The 21,610-nt window shown below is 37.8% G+C and overlaps 2 protein-coding genes across 3 annotated transcripts in view; one reads left to right on the top strand and one right to left on the bottom strand.

Annotated features, from left to right (window-relative positions):
• Positions 1-145: 145 nt before the first annotated feature.
• Positions 146-20,393, bottom strand: GSKIP (GSK3B interacting protein). The gene is made up of 3 exons (XM_074213033.1): positions 20,313-20,393; positions 4,417-4,672; positions 146-2,261 (listed from the first exon to the last, which is right to left on the bottom strand). The coding sequence occupies exons 2-3, from the start codon at positions 4,669-4,671 to the stop codon at positions 2,100-2,102; spliced, it is 417 nt and encodes a 138-aa protein (XP_074069134.1). The 5' UTR covers position 4,672; positions 20,313-20,393; the 3' UTR covers positions 146-2,099.
• A 463-nt stretch (positions 20,394-20,856) lies between these two features.
• The window catches only part of ATG2B (autophagy related 2B), a 154,106-nt gene continuing 153,352 nt past the window's right edge, over positions 20,857-21,610 (top strand). For both annotated transcript variants that reach the window (XM_074213026.1, XM_074213025.1), the window contains exon 1: positions 20,857-21,105. In XM_074213026.1, coding sequence (XP_074069127.1) covers positions 20,944-21,105 — 162 coding nt within the window. In that variant the 5' untranslated portion in view covers positions 20,857-20,943. The remainder of the gene's footprint in view (positions 21,106-21,610) is intronic.

Genomic DNA, 21,610 nt, shown 5'->3' with positions numbered 1-21,610 from the left:
TGTAGGGTAAACATTATGTTAATCATGAAACTAAGCTCTTAAAAAAAATTAGTTAATATTATGTGATGCCAGAAAATTCTAAATGCCATTTAAAATCAATCACAATATCTGTTTAATCTTAAAACTATTAAGAGTTTATTTTTAATAAATATATATATATCTCCTTTAAAAACCTAAGAAAACACAATCTTCTTTAGAAATTTTCTGATTCATTTCTTCAAATCGCTAAGGCAAAGTTGAAATCTATAATGACTAAAATTCTCATGTATGTCAACAATGGTTACTAACAGTTTATAGTACTTAAGGTTTACAAAGTGCTTTTCCTCATGGATATTGCAAGAGAGGAAGTACAACCCACGCTTAACAGATCCAATTCAACATAATTTTAAATTAAAATGAACACTTAAGAGTATAGAAATTGAATAAATCAATATTCTCTTTTGGAAAGATGAGCAACCAAATTAATCTTTCTAAAACATAATTAAGGAATTGTGAAATTGTTAATGAGCCCTTAAGTAAATCATAAAATCAGCAATTTCAATTTTCTCCAAGCAAAAAAAAAAGCCATTTTTCTTCATACTTAACTAAAAATGAGGAAAAATTTATTCAGACTTAACAGATATTTTACATTTAGCCTGAGAATGAGCATGAAAAATTTTAATTCAAATGAAACTGTTTTTAACTATTAAAGCATTGAAAACAAAGCAATAAATATGTGAATTTTGAAAATTTAACATAAACATTCCAATAAGGACTACAAAATTCAAATTAATGTTGAGTCTACTCTGGTCTATACAAATTAATATTTAGTCAGAACAAAAATGAGTATCTTTTATTGTTAAAGAATAACATTTTGCAAATTCAATAGACTTCGGAAGCATATCCAGGTATCGAATTTTACTTCTACTATGATGTTAGCTGATTATTCAAAAACCAGTCCCCATTGTTCCCATTCAACATATACCTGAAAACACATAGCAGCATGATTCAGTTAAATAAACTTACAAATATTAGTACTTGTAATAAAATACAAAATACAAAGTATCCTTTTTCCAAATATTAGTCTTTGAATGCTTCATACGTCCTTTGGTTTCAAACCCATACAATGCATTATTACATTGTAGATTTAGCATTGAGACAAAACACTGTACATTTGAAGGGAAAGAGGGAAGCATCACAGGATACCAAAGGACATTTTAGAAAGTAAACATTGAAGCAAAAATACTTTTGAATATATAAACACTGTATATTATGTAAACAAACATTCAGAAAAATAAGAATCAACATGGGCCAAAATATTGTTTCCTAGGAAAACAGATTATAACATCTTTTTAACAATGCAAATTTTATGATGTTATTTATTAAGAAAAAAAGATGGAGCCTATTTTTATATTCTGTGCTTAAGTATCTTAGAGATTAGATAGCAATTTTTACATTCATAGGCTAAAGGTTTATCCTTTATTTAGCTGGCTGGCTGTTGCAAATAGGATACATAAAACTATTCTAATCCCTGTCATTTAGCACAATACTAGATAAATTATATACAATTAATTCATTTTTATCAATTCGCACTAGTATAAATAGTTTAAGCAATTTCAAAGTTTGTGCAGGGGAAACTGGTTGATGATTTGTTCCCTGTAAGGCTAGTAGCAAAATAATCACTACAAATTCAGTCCAAGCTAATATTGAACCCCTGATTTAGCAAGCTGGATGAAAATTGTAGAGAATTAATAGAATGCCAATTTTATTAGGCAAAGTCTAGAATTCCATATGGTGCTAGATGCATTAAAGCTCTGCATTTTTATAATAAAATACTGTTTTGTTTTCAAAATGCAGAAGTAGTATTCCAAAGAAATCTAAATGCATTCATGATCTATATCACAAATCAAGGGCTGTCAAATTCCCTAGGTGGAAAAGAAGTAACAAGAGTTTATTATTAATACTGCTTGGAATGAGAAGCCTATGTGAAGCAAGCAGTAATGATGAAAAACAAAACAAAAAATATTTTATATTATATTCATCAGCAAGAATTTAGGTTCTAAATGTAAAAGTTTCCAGCAGCAAACCTAACAGAAAATAAGTTTATAATGTAAAATAAATTATGACTGTCCATCCTGTTTCAAAGCTTCCAGTCTTCTTAGGAGTGCATTTCCAAATGCTTCTCGGTATGCTGGACTAAGGGTATCCAACAAAGAGTACACTGTCTCATGGTAGGGAGTTTGTAAATTATCATCCACCTGGTCAAAAGCATAACCCACCACCTAGGAGAGAAATGCCAATAATTAATCAAATAATTAAGATACAAATGTGATTCCTTTGCTTGTTTTCTAATGGACTGATTTCTGAATGAATAATTAAAGGCATAACAGAATATTTTTTTCTTATGAAGAACTTAAGTTTCTTTTTTTACTAATTTTTGGAAAAATTAAACTTTTATGGGTAGCAAGGTGAGTGCAATGGATATAGTGTAGGCACTGGAGTCAGGAAGATTCATCCCAGACTCAGACACTTATTTAGCTATGTGACCCTGGGCAAGTCATTTAACACTATTTGCCTTAGTTTCCTTATTTGTCAAATGAGCTGGAGAAGAAAATGGCAAACTACTCTAGAATCTTTACTGAGAAAATAGCAAATAGGATCACGAAGAGTTGGACACAATTGAAATAACTGAAAATGTTTATTTAGTATTTAAGAAAAATATAATCTAGACTAGATGCCATACTTGTAGAGTTCAAGCACTGGCAAAACTCCCAAATTAGATTAAAATGTATTTGGCAAATAGTTAACAAAATAAAGAAAAATACAACAGTACACAGATGTTTATTTGTGCTATTTTTAAGTTGGAATGTTGGCCAAAGGGTCTATTTAGATTTGATACCATTGACCTAGACCACAAAACAGTCTAAAGAAAATTTTTTTTAGTACCTTTTCAATCTTCAAGAACAATGAGGTCTAACTTTTCAGTTTGACCCTCACCAGCCAAAACAAAACAAAAAAAAAACCCACTGAGAAATAGGTATAAGTGGCTGAACTGAACAAAAGTTGGGCTTCATTTCAATGGCTAATACTAGTCCTTTGTTACAATTATCAAAAAATATTTACTGAATTACTCCTGGGACAAAGCATGTGCTAATAATGAACATTTTTTTTAAATGTGTCCTTAGAACATCAAAAAAAATGACATACATTGCAACTTAATAGTCTTTGCTTTTGCTTTATAGGAATTACTAGTTGAGTAAAAGATAGGAGAACAAAAGAGAATTCAAGAAATTACTAAAAGTGTAGTTACCTCTGATTCAATTCAGAGGTATTAATAGCTAGTCCATTGATCATTAAATCAAGGGCTTATGTAACTTAATTCCAATCATAAAGAGAAATTTTGTAGGAATGACAACACCATTGTGACATTATAATGATTATAGTTTCAGTAAAATACAAGCCTCTTGAAGGCGATAATAATCTCAATTTTGTATTTGCATTGCCAACTTCTTGTAGTATTCAGCACATGGTAGATGCTTCCATAAATGACTGGTAACTGATTTTTAAAATAAATATCTTAAGTACTACCATATATTTTTAACTCATGATTTTAATTTTAAATTAGGAAACTTAGATGATATCAGAGTTCAGAAAGAAATTAAGTTCTTGGGGCGGCTAGGTGGCATAGTGGATAGAGAACCAGCCCTGGAGTCAGGAGTACCTGAGTTCAAATCCGACCTCAGACGCTTAATAATTACCTAGTTATGTGGCCTTGGGCAAGCTACTTAACCCCATTTGCCTTGCAAAAAAACCCTAAAATAATAATAATAAAAAAGAAAATGTTTAAAAAAAAGAAATCAAGTTCTTTATTTAAATAGAAGTATATTAAAGTGATTGAGATGCAACTGTTCATGTGAAAGAGATAATTCTAAGATCTATGAACTTGCTTATTGTATGAAATCTCACCTTTCAGATTCTTCTCACCCCATTAAGTCTGTAGTAGTATCTCCTCTTGCTAAGGTCTCCTAAGACAAAGAGGGTTGGTCTAGATCAATAGGAGGCCTCTTAGAAATTTAGAGACATGACTCTCCCTTGTGGTTTAATTTACGTTAGAGTCTGAACCCAAGTATACAAGGTGTCACTGGCATTTGTTCCCAATGAAAAAGTAACTTATCTAACAAGCAGGATTATTAATGCAGTCTTGATGACCGTTTAATTGCGGGTGAAAAGGGACTTGAAAAAATTGATTGGCAATGATAGCAAACCTAAATCAAAAATTAAAGTTTTAAGTTTCCTTGTTTTTACTCAAAGATTTCTGAAAATAGTAACAAATCTTAAAAAAATTATGTCCAATGCTCATATACTTCTCTGTAGTCTTATAAAGTCATAAAATCTTATCCAAATAAATATTTTTTCCTAGAAAGAAGAATGAGTTACCCTAAGCCCTGCTTCTGAGAGTTCCAGGCAGTATTTATTCCTTTCTCTTGTTTCCACATTGATATATGCAACATCATCTGAACACGGCAGGCTTTTGGAGACAAACATGTTGCTAACAGCAAAAAGAACATCATTCACAACTGCTTCGGCTTCTAATCTCATGTCTTTTACATCTGTTCTTTCAAAATCTTGAAATTCAGAATCTTCAATTTCTCTGTTATTGCTAAGTTCCATGTGACTATAGTCTGTTTCCATTCTGTAAAAAAAAAACAACAGAATAAAATTTGCTTACTTTCTCTGAAATGTAAAAGTAAACACTTTTAATGTTGTGAACAAACTATTAGAAATCCATAATCAATTCTTAAGATAATACAAAATTTGCAAAGCTTATATTTCAAAACAATTGTACAAGGAGTTTCTTATCCCCAATACTTTTTTCCCACTCAGTAAACAAGCACTGCTATATGCAGGCATTATCTTAAATGTTGATGACACAAATAACAAATAATAAAACAGCAGTTCCTCTCCTCAAGGAGCTTACATCCTAGTGGAAAAAGACAACTCATAAAAGAAGAGCTGAACAGTGGGGAAGGGAGTTTACTTGTATGGGAATCTGGTGGCTAAGTCCAAAGAAAGAGAGATGGTTGGTCTGAGTCTTTTGTCAGATTGGAAGTACTGGGAAGAACTCCCTAATGAGAAGGGGTCTGCAGAAATGGAAAAGGGAGGTAGTTGAGGTAGTTCTCTACCAGTACCTAGAATAGTACAATACCTAGTTAGCTGTTCAGTCACTTCAGTCCAATCTGTGTGATGTCATTTCCTTTAACTCTTTTATAGATGAGAAACTGAGGCCAGATTTGAACTCAGGAAGGTGAATCTTCCACTATACCACCTAAACTACCCTCAATGCATATAATGGGAGTTTGATTAAATGTCTATTGAATAAATGAGAGCACGGTCAGAGCTCATGATGCTTATGTTGGGGTGAGGTTGACAATGGGGAAAACCAGTAAATAGGTAGAAGGTGCCAAGGAGTACTGTGGTACTGAGGAGAATGCCACTTTGGGAAAGTAAATGGATTGATTTGTGCTAACTACAAACCTGATTATCTGATTATTCCATGAGCCAAATTATATACAGACTGGGGCAAAAGAAATCATTTTGACCCTATTCAGGAAGCTACCAACTTGTGCAGGTACTTGGTACAAGGCAGCTTACTTCTGAAATACCTCAACTGAAAATGTCACATTATTCCCCATGTCATAAAAAGTGTAGAGAAGAAAGGGACAGCAGGGTTATTAGAATCCCTTATAAGCACAAGGATTCAAATGATTTAGCCTGAAAAGAATGAACCAAGAATACATATCTTTATCTTTTAAGACTGTTAAAACATCTACAAAACATATCTTTACCTATTAAGTCTGTTAAACTATCCAAATAGCTAATTTGTTTCAGAAAATGGTGCTTTATGAGAATTAATATTTCAGTGGATCTGTGATCCTGTTGAAATGAATGTTCCATTCAATAGAGTAGAAAGCAATCCATCTATACCTCCTCATTCTGTATAACTTATGTTAAGTGAACCTTCTTTCACATTAGAGATTGTTAAACTCTAATTGCATTAGAGAATTGCAACTTCCCTAATGCAATCTAGTTTTTTATTTAAGTATGGGGATTCAGTTCACTATTTGTACTATCTGACCAAGACACAAATTCATATCATACTGACAGCCTAGGTCCAAAAGCAGAAAATAGTCAAGTATGAAGGACACTCTTTATCCACTTAATTTTTTTCCCCAGTGTGAATAAGGCCAAACTTTTAATTGAATATGCTTCTCATTCAAGAGACTTTCCAAAAAATGACTGAGGGTCCAAGGGAAAGATGCATGCATGGTTCCAGGCAGAGTATTTGATAGGTCTGACTAAAAAAAAGGCAAAAAATTCCTGAGAGTGAAGATGACAATGCCTGGTCTCAGGTAATATACAAGTGGTGTAGCTCCATTTGAGCATGGTCTGATTTGCAGGATAGGACAGTAGCACTTCAAATTCAATTTGAATCTGAGAGGCCCATAGGACTACATGGAGATGTACAGTCTGTAATGCATTTGGGAGACTGGGGTCTTGATATAGTTATTTGAAAAGTATCTGCTAGATATAATAATGGAATCCATGGTGAATGTATAAGAATGTAGAGAATAAAGAGAAGTGGGAGACATTCATGCTGTTGCAGATGGGAATCAAATTACTTGGGAGTATAGAAATGATTTGTCTCCCTCAACCAAATGGTTATAAGACAAAGCATCACTGACATGCCACTAAAAGGGAAAGTGTATCTAATGCATAACTCATTGGATAGACTTGGTCCAAAAATGATTCATTGTAGAATCATGGATTTAGAACTAGAAGGTACCAATGAACTCATTTAGTTCAAGTCCCTTATTTATAGCAATGAGGACCCCAAATCCCTCAACGGCTAAATGACTTGATCCAGGTCATAGAGGTGGTAAAGTACAAGAGCCAGGATGTGTGAACTCTGGTGCTGATCTATTCCTGACACCACTCTGTCTCTCAGAATTAATTTTCTTTCTTTTTAAAAATTTCACATAGATATTACATATCATATGACTTAGGACCCTCTATCCCTTTTTCTTTAAGTAATCAATCACTACTAAAACAGACTTAAGGCAATTTTGAATTTTTCTTTAAGGACTATCCTGGTCAAAGAACTCATCACTGAGCATTCAGACTATTACTGAAGTTTCTTTCTGTAATAAATCTGGTCCTTGACCATAATTTATAAATGATTTTTACTACATAATGCATTTTGAGTACAAGGAAAACAGCTCATGCTATGCTAGAATGAGAATCTAGCAGCACCTCCATGCCACAATGGGGAATCAGAATTGGATCTGGCAATGGGATAAAAGAAATGTTATCAGAAAATATAAACACTACACAAGGAGACTAACAAGGATTTCCCAATTTAGGGCACTAACTTTTGCAGGGGACTAATAAGACTGTTACAAAACAATTAGCTCAAAATAAATCTCCGAATAGAGATGAGAACATTTTCTGAATATTATTTTTGAATATTCATGGCTGAGGTTCATATCCCACATCTACTTTTTGACAAATTTTTATTCATTTTTTTTAAAGTAGGTCATACACTATTTCTAAATATTTTTAAATATTCCAAAACTCAAGGGGTCAGAACTTCTGGTTATACTTGGTTGTTTTCCTCTAGATATTTATTAGGTTTTTTTTTTTTTGCAAGGCAAATGGAGTTAAGTGGTTTGCCCAAGGCCAAACAGCTAGGTAATTATTAAGTGTCTGAGGCCAGATTTGAACTCAGGTGCTCCTGACTCCAGGGCGGGTCCACTGCGCCACCTAGCCGCCCCTTCCTCTAGATATTTTGAAGTTAGCTTATCATTTGTTTTATCAGTGGTTCTGAAACTGAGGCATCCAGAGATCCCTATTTCAGATGTGGTCTAATAAGCAAAGTATCAGTAATATTTTATTCTTAGAAGCTATGCCTCTCATTAATGCAGCTTAAGATCACATTAAATTATGGCTGTCATATCACACTTATTTTGAGCCCGTAATTCATTAAAACCCCCAGATCTTTTGCAGACAAACTTGTCTAATCATGATATTTGCATCTCCTTGTGAAATCTAAGAAAGCATTTATCTCAGTAGTGATTCTATTAAGCATTACAATAATCTTGTCTTTTTCTTTCCTAATTAACCTTGCAAAAATTGCAAAAAAATTACAAAATGAAACAAAATTATAAAATAAAATCAGAGATTATAAATTTGTAAAAAAGGCTATTATTATATAATAGTAATTAGAATTCTATTTAATAAAATTAAAGACCTGTCATCATTTAAAAGATGAACAAACCTGTAGAGAAAATCTTTATAGGTTAAAAAATCAGACAATCAAATGATTGTGTAATAATAATTATTAGTAGTAGGAGTTTCAAGTAAAGAGACTTTGGCTTCTTGTAGTTTAGGTAAAAGAGATTTCACAATGATAGATGATGGTATAGGAGTGAAAATGACATAGACCATAACTATTAAAATTATATAAAAAAATTAAAGTTTGCAGTATTTCAATTTATCTTTTTGCAATTTTGGTCTTTCAATTCTAAGAGACCTGCTATGGACAATATCAAATTTAAATTCTGAGGAAAAACTATGGAGTTTCAATGCATAGCAAAGCATACTTATGCTCACTTAATATAAAAAAAACTTTAATGTTTTTCTTTTTTTCTTTCCCCATAGTTCTAATTCTTCTTTCATGACATGACTAATATGGAAATGTTAAACACAACTGTACATACACAACTTTTACCAGACTGCTTATCCCCATGGAGAGGGTGTCAGAAGAATATGGAATTCTTAAATTTGCAAATGGATGAATGTCAAAAAAACTACCTTTGCATGTAATTGGAAAAATAAGATTTCAATTGAAAAAAATAAATATAATAAAATCTCAAGGAAAAAAATTGGTCTCCAAAAGGCCTTTTGAGCTTATTTAGTTTATTCCCTTTATTTTATAGATGAGGAAACTGAAGTACACAGGGGAAATGACATATGACATCCTAGATCACAGGTTTTTTTTGGCTCTTAGTCTTATCTCTTTTCATGATATTTCCAAAAAGGAGATAAGAAAAGAGAATGGGACACTGATAATGATGCTACTTTGAAGATCAGCAATGTGGTGTAATGGAAAATATAACAGACTTGAGGTCAAGAGAAAGTTGGGTATGAGTCCTACCTCTGAGACTTATTAGCTATGTGACATAATTCATTTAATTTCTGAGGGTAAGCCCTCAGTTTCCTCATTTGTAAAATGAGGATCATACATCTATTATCTACCTAACTGATAAAGAATAAATAAATGAAGGAAGGAAGCTTTTATTAAGAGTTCATTATGTTTAAAGCTCTGTGCTAAGCACTAGGGATATGAATAGGAAAAAAAATAGATCTTGTTCTCAAGGAGGCTATATTCTTATGGGAGAAACGGGAGAAACAGAAGTCAGTCAACAAACATTTATTGACCACATCCTATGTTTCAGGCAAGGCAGCTAGATGGTCATCTAATAGAGTACTGGGCCTGCAGTAAGGAAGAACTGAGTTCCAATATAGTCTCAGACCCTGTTTGGTTGTGACTCTGGGCAAGTCACTTACCCTCTGTTTCCCTTAATCCATTGGAAAAGAAAATGGCAAAACACTCCATCTTTGCCAAGAAAACCACATAAGGGATCACAAAGAGTTGGACATGACAGAATAACCGAACAACAATATTGCAGGCATTGTGCTAAATGAGGAAGATACCAAGTAAGATTTAAAAAAAAAAAACAAGTCCCTGCTTCAAGTTCACAATAATGAGGGAGAAAACTTCAAAGGGTTAGAAAGTTTAAGCTTCAGTTCTTCTGGTCCTTACAGGGCAACCGAAAAGCATATAGTAATGTTTCCTCTTTTAAATGCCATTTTCAGTGATCAAATCTCTGTTTCTGATGCCAAGGACTTAGAGGACAAGAATTTTCTGAGTCTTCAGCAGATATGGCTCTGGCACTGGCAGCAGCAATCACTAGCCTGTATCTCCACAGTGTTTGTTTCCCAAGAGAATTGTTGAAAGCAGCAGGCTGGAAGGACCATCATTCCTGGGCTGCCTCCAGGAAGGTGGAGAAGGTGGTGATGGTAACAGCCCTGGCCTGTGCTGCCAGGACCTATTTATTTCAGCTTCATCTGGCTTGTCCACTTCTTGAGTGGCAATGGATTGGCAGTTGGTTGAGACAGCTGGTCTCTTTTCTACTAGAGCTTCTTGCCTGGATGATGGGCCTTCAGGATGGGGCAGGACCAGTAGTCACCCTGGGACTCCTGTACCCATTGGTGGCAGTGGTCAGCAGTCACTGCTGGGGAAGGTGCTCTTTTCCAATGATTTCTCCCCTCAAAGATGGCTGTGGGGACAGGACTGGAAAACAGGTATGGTCCAATGATTTGGTATTCCCAAATCTCTTGGGCTCAAGTTTCTAAAGTTGTCTCCATCAAGGTCTAAGGGGAGACAGTGGTCAAAGTGGTAGTAGTGACCTGACCTAGTTTGCCCACATTGCCTTCTGTCTATCAGTATTCTTTGGCATTATACCTAGGCTAGCTTGCCTAACCTGTATGTGAAGTAATTTATGTGATGAACTTTAATATTATATTATTCAACTTTAAAGATTTAATTCCTTTTATATGCATAACATTATGCTTGCTATGTGCTTGAAGGGTAGGTCACATGAGGATTAAGACTTGGCCTTTTTTTAGTCTCAAGGAGTTTACAATCTAGTTGGAGGGATTAATACATATAAATTAGTATAATCAAAAATAGCATTTATGCAATGTTTTAATGTTTGCAAAGAATTCTGTAAAATGTTAACTTACTCTATGTTCACAACAATCTTGGGAAGTAGGCACTTATTTTTGTTTTGCAGATGAGCAAACTAGGACAGACAGAGGTTAAGTGATTTGCTCAGGTTCATACAACCAGGAAGTATCTAAAGCCACTTCAAGTCTAGTGCTCAATTAACAAGCATTTATTAAGGGGATAAAAAGACAAAAATAGGACTATTTCTGCCCTCAAGTAGTTTAAATTCAGGCATTTGTCCTGTCTTATTGTCTAACAAATTTCTCCTCCAGTAATCCCAGAGATCTGAAAATATCTTTGATCTGCTCCTTTACCAAATCATGATATCCTATTCAACTAAGCCCTAGTTTTTTTCCTCCCCAGTGTTTAACCTCCTTTATCCTTTAGATTCCCGTCTTTTCAAGTTCCCTTCATTCTGTTTTTTTTCTTTTCACATTCTATCCATCTAATTGATGGAATCTGAATTTCTCTAGAAGATTCTTTTCTACTGCTAGTTGTTTCTTTTTTTCACATTTCATAACACAACAGGCCAGAAGGGAAAGAGAGACCTACTCTGTTACCTCTTACTCCTTTCAGACCCTCTCTAGTCTGCATCATACAGTGAACAGATCTTTATCAATCTCCTTTTTCTCAAGGAATTTACTGCCTAGCTTACAATCTCTCTTGTATTCTTTACACTGTGCCCCATATTTGAGGTCTTTTATTACTCACCTTGAGATTTCCTGCTACATTTTGTCTTCCCAATTAAGCAACCTTCTTGATTTTTATACTTACAATTCTGTCCTCCTAGCATATCCAGCAACTTATCCACCTTCATTGTTTTGTTGCTATAATTAGCTACTTCAGCCCTGCAAAGTTTTCTATTCTTGAATCCCTCTCTTTATAAATATTTATGACCAGTCAATTCTAAATCTTGGGATAACCGTACATCTTCTCTGTCTCTATTTCGGGGCTGCTCATTGCTGCTAGAGGAAGTCACAAAATTTTGAAGAATGGTCCTGTTTCAAATTCATGGTAAACTGAAAAGGCTCATAATCCTTCTGTTCTTCCTACTTTTCACGGCTTGGCCAAGTCATCTTTCTATGTTCCTGGTATGATCACATCACTCTGATAGCCTACCAAATTGTCTTTCTCTTTGTTTTTCACATATGATGGCACTCATTTTCTATCTCTGTCACTGTGTACTGGCCATCCATACTCGGCTTACCTCCACCTCATTCCTCCCCTAAACCCCTTCAAGATACAATTTACATACCACCTTCTATATGATTCTATCTGATTTTCCACTGGCAGTATCATTCTTTCCTCAAATGCCCCAATTTTCATAATATTTATATATCTATGCACTTACTTTCTCTCCCACAAGACTAGAAGATGCTTGCAAGAAAGGGTTGCTTAAATCTTTGTCTTTGTATTCCCTTAGCACCTAACCCAGTACAAGAATATCAAATCTTGCTGTTTCTACCTTCACATCTCTTTACTCAAACAGCTGCCTCCCTATTTTAGGCCTTTAGTATCTCTTGCCAGATCACTATAATAACCTCTAAATTGATCTCTGGGTATCTGGTTTTTCACCATCCCAGGCCACCTTATACACTGAATGACTTCCTTCAAGTGCAAATATAAATTTGTGATTTCCCTATTTATCCAATTAAAGAGGCTTCCTAAGAGCTCTAGGATAAAATCTAAACTGAAAACAGGTATGGTCCAATGATTTGGTATTCTAAACTCTTCTGTTCAGGTTCTGTTCAAAGTTCTTTATATAATCTGGCCCCAATCTACATTCCCAGGCTAGTTGGATGTTACTATTGTCTCCTTCACTCTGCAAACTGTCCTTTTCTCTGTTCCATCCTCAGGGTACTCCATCTCCCTCCTTCAAGTCTGGAATGCACACCTTCCTTCCTGCCACCTCAGAGGGTCTCTGTCTTTTTTTAAGATGCAACACAGACACACCATACTTTCTGAATTCTCAATTTTTAGTGAAAGTTCTCTTAAACTATCTTGCATTTAATTACTTTGTATATATTAGCTTTTTATTTATGCTATACACACATTTTTATATATACTTGTTCTTTACTCATTAGACTGCAAGAAATGCAAACAAGGATTATTTACTTTTTTTTGGTTCTTGTATCCTTAGTATCTGCTGTTGGACCTTAAGACATTTGTTGATTAATTAATAAAGGCTTGATTGACAGTCACCTCTAAGAAGACTTTCATAATCTACTTGGTTGCTAGTGTTTTTTCTCTCCTCAAATTGCTTTGTATTAAAGTTCTCTGTGTACATGTATTTTCCCCAACAGTATCTGTCACTTGAGGGTGACTATATCTCAAATAATAAGTGCAATAGAATGCTCTTATCTCAGCCCTGCTCCAAATTAAGGTGTCTAATAGTGGACAAGTCATTTAACTTTTGTAGGACAGCTGGGCTACTTTACTATCTCTTCCACATTTCTATAAGGAATTAATGTTTACTGAAGTGTAATCAATACCACACTGTAAAATTTCTCTTTTATACAAGAGGTTTGTGAATTTTATCTTATAATCAATTATCAACCTAATTATTTGAAGGAAATGCTGCACTTCTCTAACAGAATTCTTTTCACTGGGAAGTCATTTTGTGAAAGAATTCATTGAAATCTCCTAAGTTTTTAAGTTATTCTTTTGCCTTTAAAAAGAATGTTTAGGTTTGCTGGAAAACAGACTCTAGGAATAAGCCTGTGCCTCTTAGTTTTAAGTGTGTTGTGTATATACATTTGATCAATTATTCTATTCCTCCACTGTTTGAATCAAAAAGTCTGAAGAAATACTAAATATTGCTTTCGGACATGATTTATTGTTTCTTGAAATCTGAGTGGTGTTTACTTCTCAAGTTCTGGAGTTTGATGGTGTTCTTTGGAGACAAAGATTTTCTTTTTGGTTAAAATCTGCCCTCCAGATGAATGAAATGAAATTTGATTTTCAAAGTCACTTTTTCATGTACTGATTTTTTTAGGCCTTTTATCCTCTGGGATTATTGTTCTATTTTGCACCTACCAATTTTGTGTTCTACTGCATCATTTCTTATTTTTGCTATTTCTAGCAAAATTTTGTCTGTAGTGATATTAATTTCTGTATGGTTTCCTTACACTAAAATCATGTCTTCTTTCAGTTCTTTTAGAGTATCTAGTATTTACACCAGTTAATCCCTTAAGCATTTCTTACGTGCTTTGATGCGTTATTTATCAGATTAATGCTGAAATTAAAATTATATTTAGTAAGGCCAGTCAAGGTTCTTTTGAACCTTTTTGTTGCAGTGTTTTCATTCTAATCGGTTTTTCCTCCTCTTTTAGTGTGGTCTGATCCCTTGGTCAAGTTTGGGAGAAAATGCCTGAGCTTAAAGAAATCAATGACACCCCTTGAAACTGCAGCACAAATTTTAAACCTCCTTCCTTATTTCTTAGCCCTCTTCCACATATTATTCTATAGAACTATCTAAACAAAACACATTCAATAACGGGAGTTGTCTGCAATGTTAAAAGCTGCAACTGGCACTAATGAAGATTTGAGATTGTTAGTAATCTTGAATTACAAGACATTGAATGGGGGGAGGTAAGGATGAGCAAAATAAAAGGAAAGGAATGGTTATTTCTAGAAGAAAGTGAACAAGCAAAAAGGAGGTTGTTTCTTGTTTTTCTGACATAAGCAGCTCCAAATTAAAAACAAAACTAGTTTCCAGTAAAATGAAAGTGAAGAGTTAAATTTTCCTTTCCATTAAGTAGTTCTAAATTTTAAGCACTTTCTACTTTGTCCTTGCTTCTAGGCAGATAAAATCAGATAGTCCTATCTTGGGCTAATAATGATAAAGAACTGTAACAAGGCTGATTAGCTCACTTACAGAGTTAAAACTAATAGAAACTAGTTACCTGTGCCTGAAGAGTTAAGAGACTCTTTCAAGACTTAAAGAAGCGGGCTATTTATTTTCTTAAAGGAATCTCCTTGTGGCCACATGTATCTGTTATTAATTCCAATAAATATTCTAGAATTATTTCTTTAGCTTTCTTTTAATTGTCTTTCAATGTGATAATTATTAAGAAACTTAGGTGAAAGTAATTTGAAGAGTAGATAGGTTCAAATGGTTTTTTTTTTTTGGGAGTGGGGAAGGGGAATTGAGGAGGAAAAAAAAACAGGGAGGAAGCAGAGGAAAGAATAGGCCTAGCTTGTCCTGGCTTGGAAGTGCATCAGTCAAATATGTTTGGATCTGAATTCAATACTAATTAGAATGAAAACTTGTTTTTTCTTTTTAACCTTGACTGGTTTGTCCCTACTTAAGCTGGACCTCCATTTGCAGAAGCTTATCATACTGATATTGGTACTGGTACTACTACTACTCTACTCCTATTAACTAATTACTACTAACTACTAACAACTGCTACTACTCCTACTTTTTGTCCTTCATTCTTTTTTTTTGTTTGTTTTTTGTTTTTAGGATTTTGCAAGTCAAATGGAGTTAAGTGGCTTGCCCAAGGCCACACACCTAGGTAATTATTAAGTGTCTGAGGCAGGATTTGAACTCAGGTACTCCTGACTCCAGGGCCAGTGCTCTATCCACTGCACCACCTAGCCCCCCCCCTTCATTCTTGAAGAAGATACCCAATCTGCTTCAATCTTATTATAGCTCAAAACTCAGGAACCTAAGCATTTCACCAGTTGAAGTCTCCTAGATTACAACTTGGAATAGCTCAAGTTTTTTTTTTTCAATAAAAGGTCAGTCTAAGTCTGTTTGCATACATCAAGGAATGATCATGTGGATCAGGAATAGAATAGAGAAAGGGATTTATTGAAGTAGTCTGTTAGGGAAAGGGAAAATATAGGAACAAGGACACATATAGAAAATTACTACCTCTTTCTCAGAAGCACAAGTGAAGGAGAAGAATGATCAATTTGTAGAGAAATTTGAAGTATCAAGTAGGAGATGAGAGAGTTCAGGCCAGCTGGATTTTCTTTAAAGTGGTAGGAGAGGTTGGGTTTGAGACATGGCACTAGGAACCTAAGGAGTGCAGAAGTTTAGTTCAGCAGCTAAGGGAAATGGGCTAGTCAATCCAGTTAGAATAAAAAGATTGATATGAACAATGAGGAACTAACTGAAATTAGATGCCTCAGTTTCCTCGTCTGTCAAATGAGCTGAAGGAAATGGCAAACCACTCAGTATCTTTGCCAAATCCCAAATGGGGTCATGGAGTTAGAAATGACAGAATAATAACATGAATTCGTAGTGTGGTGAGATTTCCTATAGAAACATTTGAGTAATAGGATGATTTGGGTGACCCAGCAATTAAGACTGACATAAATGACAAAGCATGTAGATAAAGCACTTAAGTAACTAAAAGTTGAGGACATTGTATAGGTGAATTAGTCAAGCTGAAAAAGTTATGATTTGAAGGAGAAAAATGAGGACATGAGATAATTAACTGAAATAAAAATGGTCGCAGGAACAAATGTATTTCTTCTAAGAAGATGGTAAGACAAGAGATTATACTATTAAAGAGTTCAAAATCATAGGGATGGTACAGTGAGGTAAGAATAAAGATGGTAGGTCATGAAAGCTGGAAGTTGAAAAAACTGGGGTATCAGGATTTATGGAGAATCACAATTTATATGCTGATATTTACAAATATGATGACATGGATGGATGCAGTAAACAGGAGGTAAGTAATGTTAAGAATGAAGATCTGGAGAAGTCAATGGGGATGGGAGTAAGGAGTATACCAGTTCCTTCTGCTGGCCAGTGTATTAGAACACACAAGAGAATGAAAGATTAATTAACCCTGTAAAGTGTGGTCAGAGAGAGATGCAATATCACTTAAAGTCAAATTTTTTATGAGCACATGAAGATGCAAATTTGAAAGAGTTTGTTCTGGAGGGAACAATGAAAAGGGAAAAAAGGGAATGACACAGTTGAGCAGGATGGAAGGAAGGCAGGAATAAGTATTTAGTAAGTGCCTGGCACACAGTAGGCACACTTCATAAATAATATTTCATTTGATCACAAAAACTCTGGAAGGTGGGTGCAGTTATTACCAACATTTTACAGTTGAGGAAACTGAGCTAGACAGGTTAAATGACTTATCTAGGGTCAGCTAATAAAGTGTCTAAGCTTGTATTTGAATTCAGTTTTTCCCAACTCAGGGTTGGGCCTCAGTCTACACCAGGGAGTAGAGAATATAGGGCAGAGCTTTCGGAACAGCTCTCATATCCTCAGTTCTAATGAGTCTTCTAATTTATCTCACCGTTTCTACCTAAAAGAAGGACTAAATTAGATGATCTGTCTGTGTCTTCTGGCTTTTAAATTCAATACTTTTATCGTGGCCATTAGGTCCAACCAATATTGTCAAGGGTTTTATTTCAGTTTTAAATTTATATTTCTATAAAAAAGCCATTGGAAATGCCCCTATTTCATAGGCCTTAACCAGACAATTAGTATTTGCAAAGGGTAGAATCAATTCCCTTAGACGTCTCAGTTGGAGATAGTCTATCAACAGATCCTGAAGGTATACTTTTGATTTGGATTTTTAGATTGTCCTTTCACAGAAATGTCTCCCTTTTCACCTCCTTTCCCCTCCCCTCCCCTTCATGAGGGTTGTACCCTTCTTTAGTTGGACAGGCAGGAGATGACTTGAGGAAACAAGGTGGCTTGTTTTTTCAGCTATGAAATGAGGAAACTTGGTCAGGCTTCTATATTTACACTATCAATAAACTATCAATAAATGTGCTTTTAACTTAATTAAGTTTTTCTCCTCCTTAAGGCCAAAATATCCCTTCTTTGGGGATTTTTCCAAATATTTCTCAATATACAAAAAGAATTACAACCATAATAAAATTTTGCTTGAAGATGTCCAAAGTGGAGAAATTTGTCATGGAGTCCAGTTTACTTTTGGATATGGGTAATTATCAGAAAGATTTTCCTGATATCAACCCTCTGAACCTTCTACCTGCTGCTTCTGGTTCTGCTCTTTTGGTCCAAACATTACAAATCTAACCTTTCCTTCACAGGAAGACCCTTCAAGTTCTTGAAGAAGATAACACGCCTCCTGATTATTCTCTTCTTCAGGTTACATATTCCCAAATTTTTCAAGTGATCCTCACATCTAGACATCTCAGATTATCTATGACTAAATGAGGTCTGATAGGCTCAGAATGCAGCAGGACTATCACTTCCCTCTCCCTGGAAGCTATGCTTTTCTTAAATGCAGCCTAAATTCTCTTTAGCTTTCTTGGCTCCTATATCACATTGCTGATTCATATTAAAGTTGCCATGCACTAAAATGCCAAGATATTTTTTCAGAACATTTGTTGTCTAGCCATGCCTCACTTTATCCTTGTGAAGTTGAGCTTTTGTATAAGACTTTTTACATTTATCCCCCCCTGAATTTTATTTTATTAGATCTAGCTCAGGGTCTAGTCATGAGGGGTATCCTGAGCCTGTCATTCAATATGTCAACTATTCCTCTAAACTTTATGGCATCTGCAGATGTGATGAACATACCATTGATGTCTTAATCCAAGTCATGATCAAACTAACCCCCCCCCCCCAATAAACAGTACAGGGCTAACTAACCAAGCCTGTATTACCTGGAGGTAAGCTCTATTGAAAACACTGAGTCAAAGTGATACTTAACTACCAACAATTACTTTTGAATCCAATCATTCTATCAGTTATGAATATATTTCAATGGATTATGTCTAATCTGTAACTCTCCAATTCTCCATAAAACTAGCATGTTAAAATCTAGGTGAACATTATTTAAAATATTCTTTTCAATTACTAGTTTGCTGAGTCTTTCAAAAAAAGGAAAAGAGATTAATTCAGTATCATAGCTTTTGATGAAGACAAGTAGGCTTTGTAATCACAACTTCCCAATCCAGGTGTTTGCCAATTAGCTCTTTAATGATTTGTGGCCTATATTTTTTAAGAATCTGTTCTCTTCATTTTTTTTTCTTGAAAATTGGGACATTGCCTTTCTCCAATTATGTGTGACCTTTCCCATTTCCCTGATATTATAAATTTGGCTAACAATGACCGACTAGTTATTTTCATTTATTTCTCTTCCCCTTCCCTCTCATTATGTGTGAATTCCTCCGAGATCAATGCAGTATTTGCCTTTCTTTGCATTCCTAGACTTAGCAGAGTGCTTTTACACAGCAGGTGCTTAATGCACGCTTGTAGATGGACCAACAACTTTACAGATGGGGAAACAGAAGCTCTGAACAAAGGAATCACATGCATATTTAGCGCTGTGGAAGTGATCCGAGGTTAGTTTCCTCATTTTATTGCTTATTAACTCAAGGCCCCCCCCAAATCAAGTAACTGGCCCCAAACCAGATGATGGTTAGTTACCCAAATGGGCCTCTAGTTGAACCTGGCTATTCTGGGTCCGGACTCGGCGGGCTTTCCCTGTACCACCCTAATTCATTACGTGCTTTTCCCAGGGTTCCACAGCTGGGAGGTTACGAGGCAGGACCGCTGTATGCCCCCCGCTGCTGCCTCCACACGCAGCCCCAGCGCTTGCTCCCACCGGCTCCCCTCTGCAGAAGGGGGCTAACAACACGACCCGTTCCGCGAGGCTGCTTTCGGAATCGCCACGCTCCCTACAAACCGGAGCACCCGAGGGTCGGCTCTGCCTAGTCTGCATAAACAGACCCTCCGAAGCTCGGCACCGGACGGTCCCAGGATCACGCAGATCCCAGGCTGGCGGGCACAACGCTCCTCCCGGCTTCTCCGAGGAGCAGGCGGCTTTTTGCTCTGGAGTGGCAGGTGCACGGGGTTGGCCGCGAAGCCAGTGGAGGGGAAGGAAGGGCAACAAGGGCACGAAGTTTCGGACAATGGCAATCCCTCACCGTGGGGGAGGCGGGTGCAATTGGATTCCCTTCCCACGAGACACTATGAAGCGGCCCCTCAGCACGAGCCCAGGAGGCGAGGCTGAAAGGAGGTGGTTTTGGCTCCGGAGAAGCTGCGCTCCTTAGAGGCAGGACGACACTCACCTTGCACGACAAAGTACAAAGTGGCCTGGGCGGGCACGGAGAACTTGGGGTCCCGGGCGGGGGGGAGGGGTGATCGCTGAGGGTCTCCCTGTCCATCCCCGGGAGCCCGGGTGAAGCAGAGCTGGGCGGGCATGGGGGGCGGGCGGGGCCACGCTACCGAGGCAGGGCAGGGAGCTGTGGAAGAGGAGAAGCGAGGAGCGGGCGGCGGCAGGAGGCAGATGAGCGGGCTCAGGTAGGCACCGGCTGGTGAAGGCTTTAAATCCCCAACGAGCCTGGTTTTAATTATTTCCCCGGCGGGCCCCGCAGCCCAGGCCGCATCCTCCCCCTCCCCTAAAGCACCTGAAGGCGATTCGAGGCCCCAGGAAGGGAGGCGTCCGCATCCGGCCTCCCCCCGGGAGCGCCCCCTCGCTCCTTCGCGACCCCCCTCCGGGGCCGGGCCTGCCCGACCCAGCCGCAGACTCACCTGCGCTTCGGAGCGCGCGACCTCCTCTCCCTCCCTCCACCGCGCTCTGAGCAGCAGCCGGCGGAGCCCCGCGCTTCCCATTCCCCGCCCACCTCCGCCCCGCCCGCTCGGATCCGGAAGCGCCTTAGGCGTTCTCCTCCGCCCCGCCCTCTCTCTCGCCTCTGTGTCGTCACTTCCGGTGGCGCTGGTTTCCGAGAGGCTGCGGCGTACGGAGCAAGCGCCCGGGAGGAGGAGGAGGAGCCGCGGTCGCGGCGGATGACAACAGCGTCGCCTCTAGGGAGCCGCCGTGCGGGTCCATCTTCTCCGCACCAGGGGCTGCTCTCCCCACGCCGGGCTGCCCAGCCCTCGGCTCGCTGCCGCCGCCGCGCTCTCCCGTCGGCCCCCGAGGCGGTTGTCGAGCGCTCGCGCGGAGCGGCCCTTGTTCAGCCTCCGCCGGGCCGGGGCCTGGAGCACCTGGTGGGGCCGGAGCAGCGCGCCGGGTCCCCGGCCATGGCAGGTCCCTGAGAGACGCCGGAGGGGAGAGAAGGGCCCTTGTGCGCGCCGCCGCCCTGCCCTCTAGCTTCGCCGAGCCGCTCCGGAGCCGGAACGCGGTTGAGCCCCCACGGCAGCGGCCGCCAGCCCAGGAGCCATCATGCCTTGGCCCTTTTCGGAGTCGATCAAGAAAAGGGCCTGCAGGTACCTGCTGCAGAGGTACCTGGGCCACTTCCTTCAGGAGAAGCTGAGTTTGGAACAGCTCAGCCTGGATCTCTACCAAGGGACGGGCTCCCTCTGGCAGGTGCCCCTGGACAAATGGGTAAGAGCGGCCGCTGGGTGACACGGGGACCTGTGGGGAAATCTTCCCTCTGCCTCCCTTCCCCCGCCCCGCCTCAGCCCCCAGGGCACCGAACGCTGCCATTGAACTTGCAGCCCCTTCCTTGAACCATCCCCCCCACCCCCGTCTGATTGCTTAAAATTTGAAAACGAACATTGTATCTATTCCATTTACATCATATAGGAAGCACGCTAGGAACCGTGCTTAATGAAGAACTCGAGGGATTAATCTTGATAAAGGATTTAGATATTTTTATATTAGAAATAGTTTCAAAAGTGTTCAGTTTTCCTTTGTGAGTAGAAGGCTAATATTATAGACAACCTAAAACTTTTTATTTGCCCCAAACTAACCTTATGTTATTTAGGTTGACTAATATTCTTGACTGTTAACAGAATCCTCAGTTAGAATTTCTCTTGCTGTGATTTTTTTTTTTTAGGTTTTTGGCAAGGCAAATGGGGTTAAGTATCTTGCCCAAGACCACACAACT

The sequence above is a fragment of the Macrotis lagotis genome, chromosome 1 (assembly GCF_037893015.1).
Source record: "Macrotis lagotis isolate mMagLag1 chromosome 1, bilby.v1.9.chrom.fasta, whole genome shotgun sequence".
Classification (NCBI taxonomy): domain Eukaryota; kingdom Metazoa; phylum Chordata; class Mammalia; order Peramelemorphia; family Peramelidae; genus Macrotis; species Macrotis lagotis.
This window is presented reverse-complemented; position numbering and strand designations above follow the sequence as displayed.

Coding starts and splice junctions, on each gene's coding strand:
- GSKIP (XM_074213033.1), bottom strand. CDS start 4,671: ATGGAAACAGACTATAGTCACATGGAACTTAGCAATAACAGAGAAATT. Junction 2,262..4,416: donor TCTCAGAAGCAGGGCTTAGG/GTAACTCATTCT, acceptor TTTCTCTCCTAG/GTGGTGGGTTATGCTTTTGA.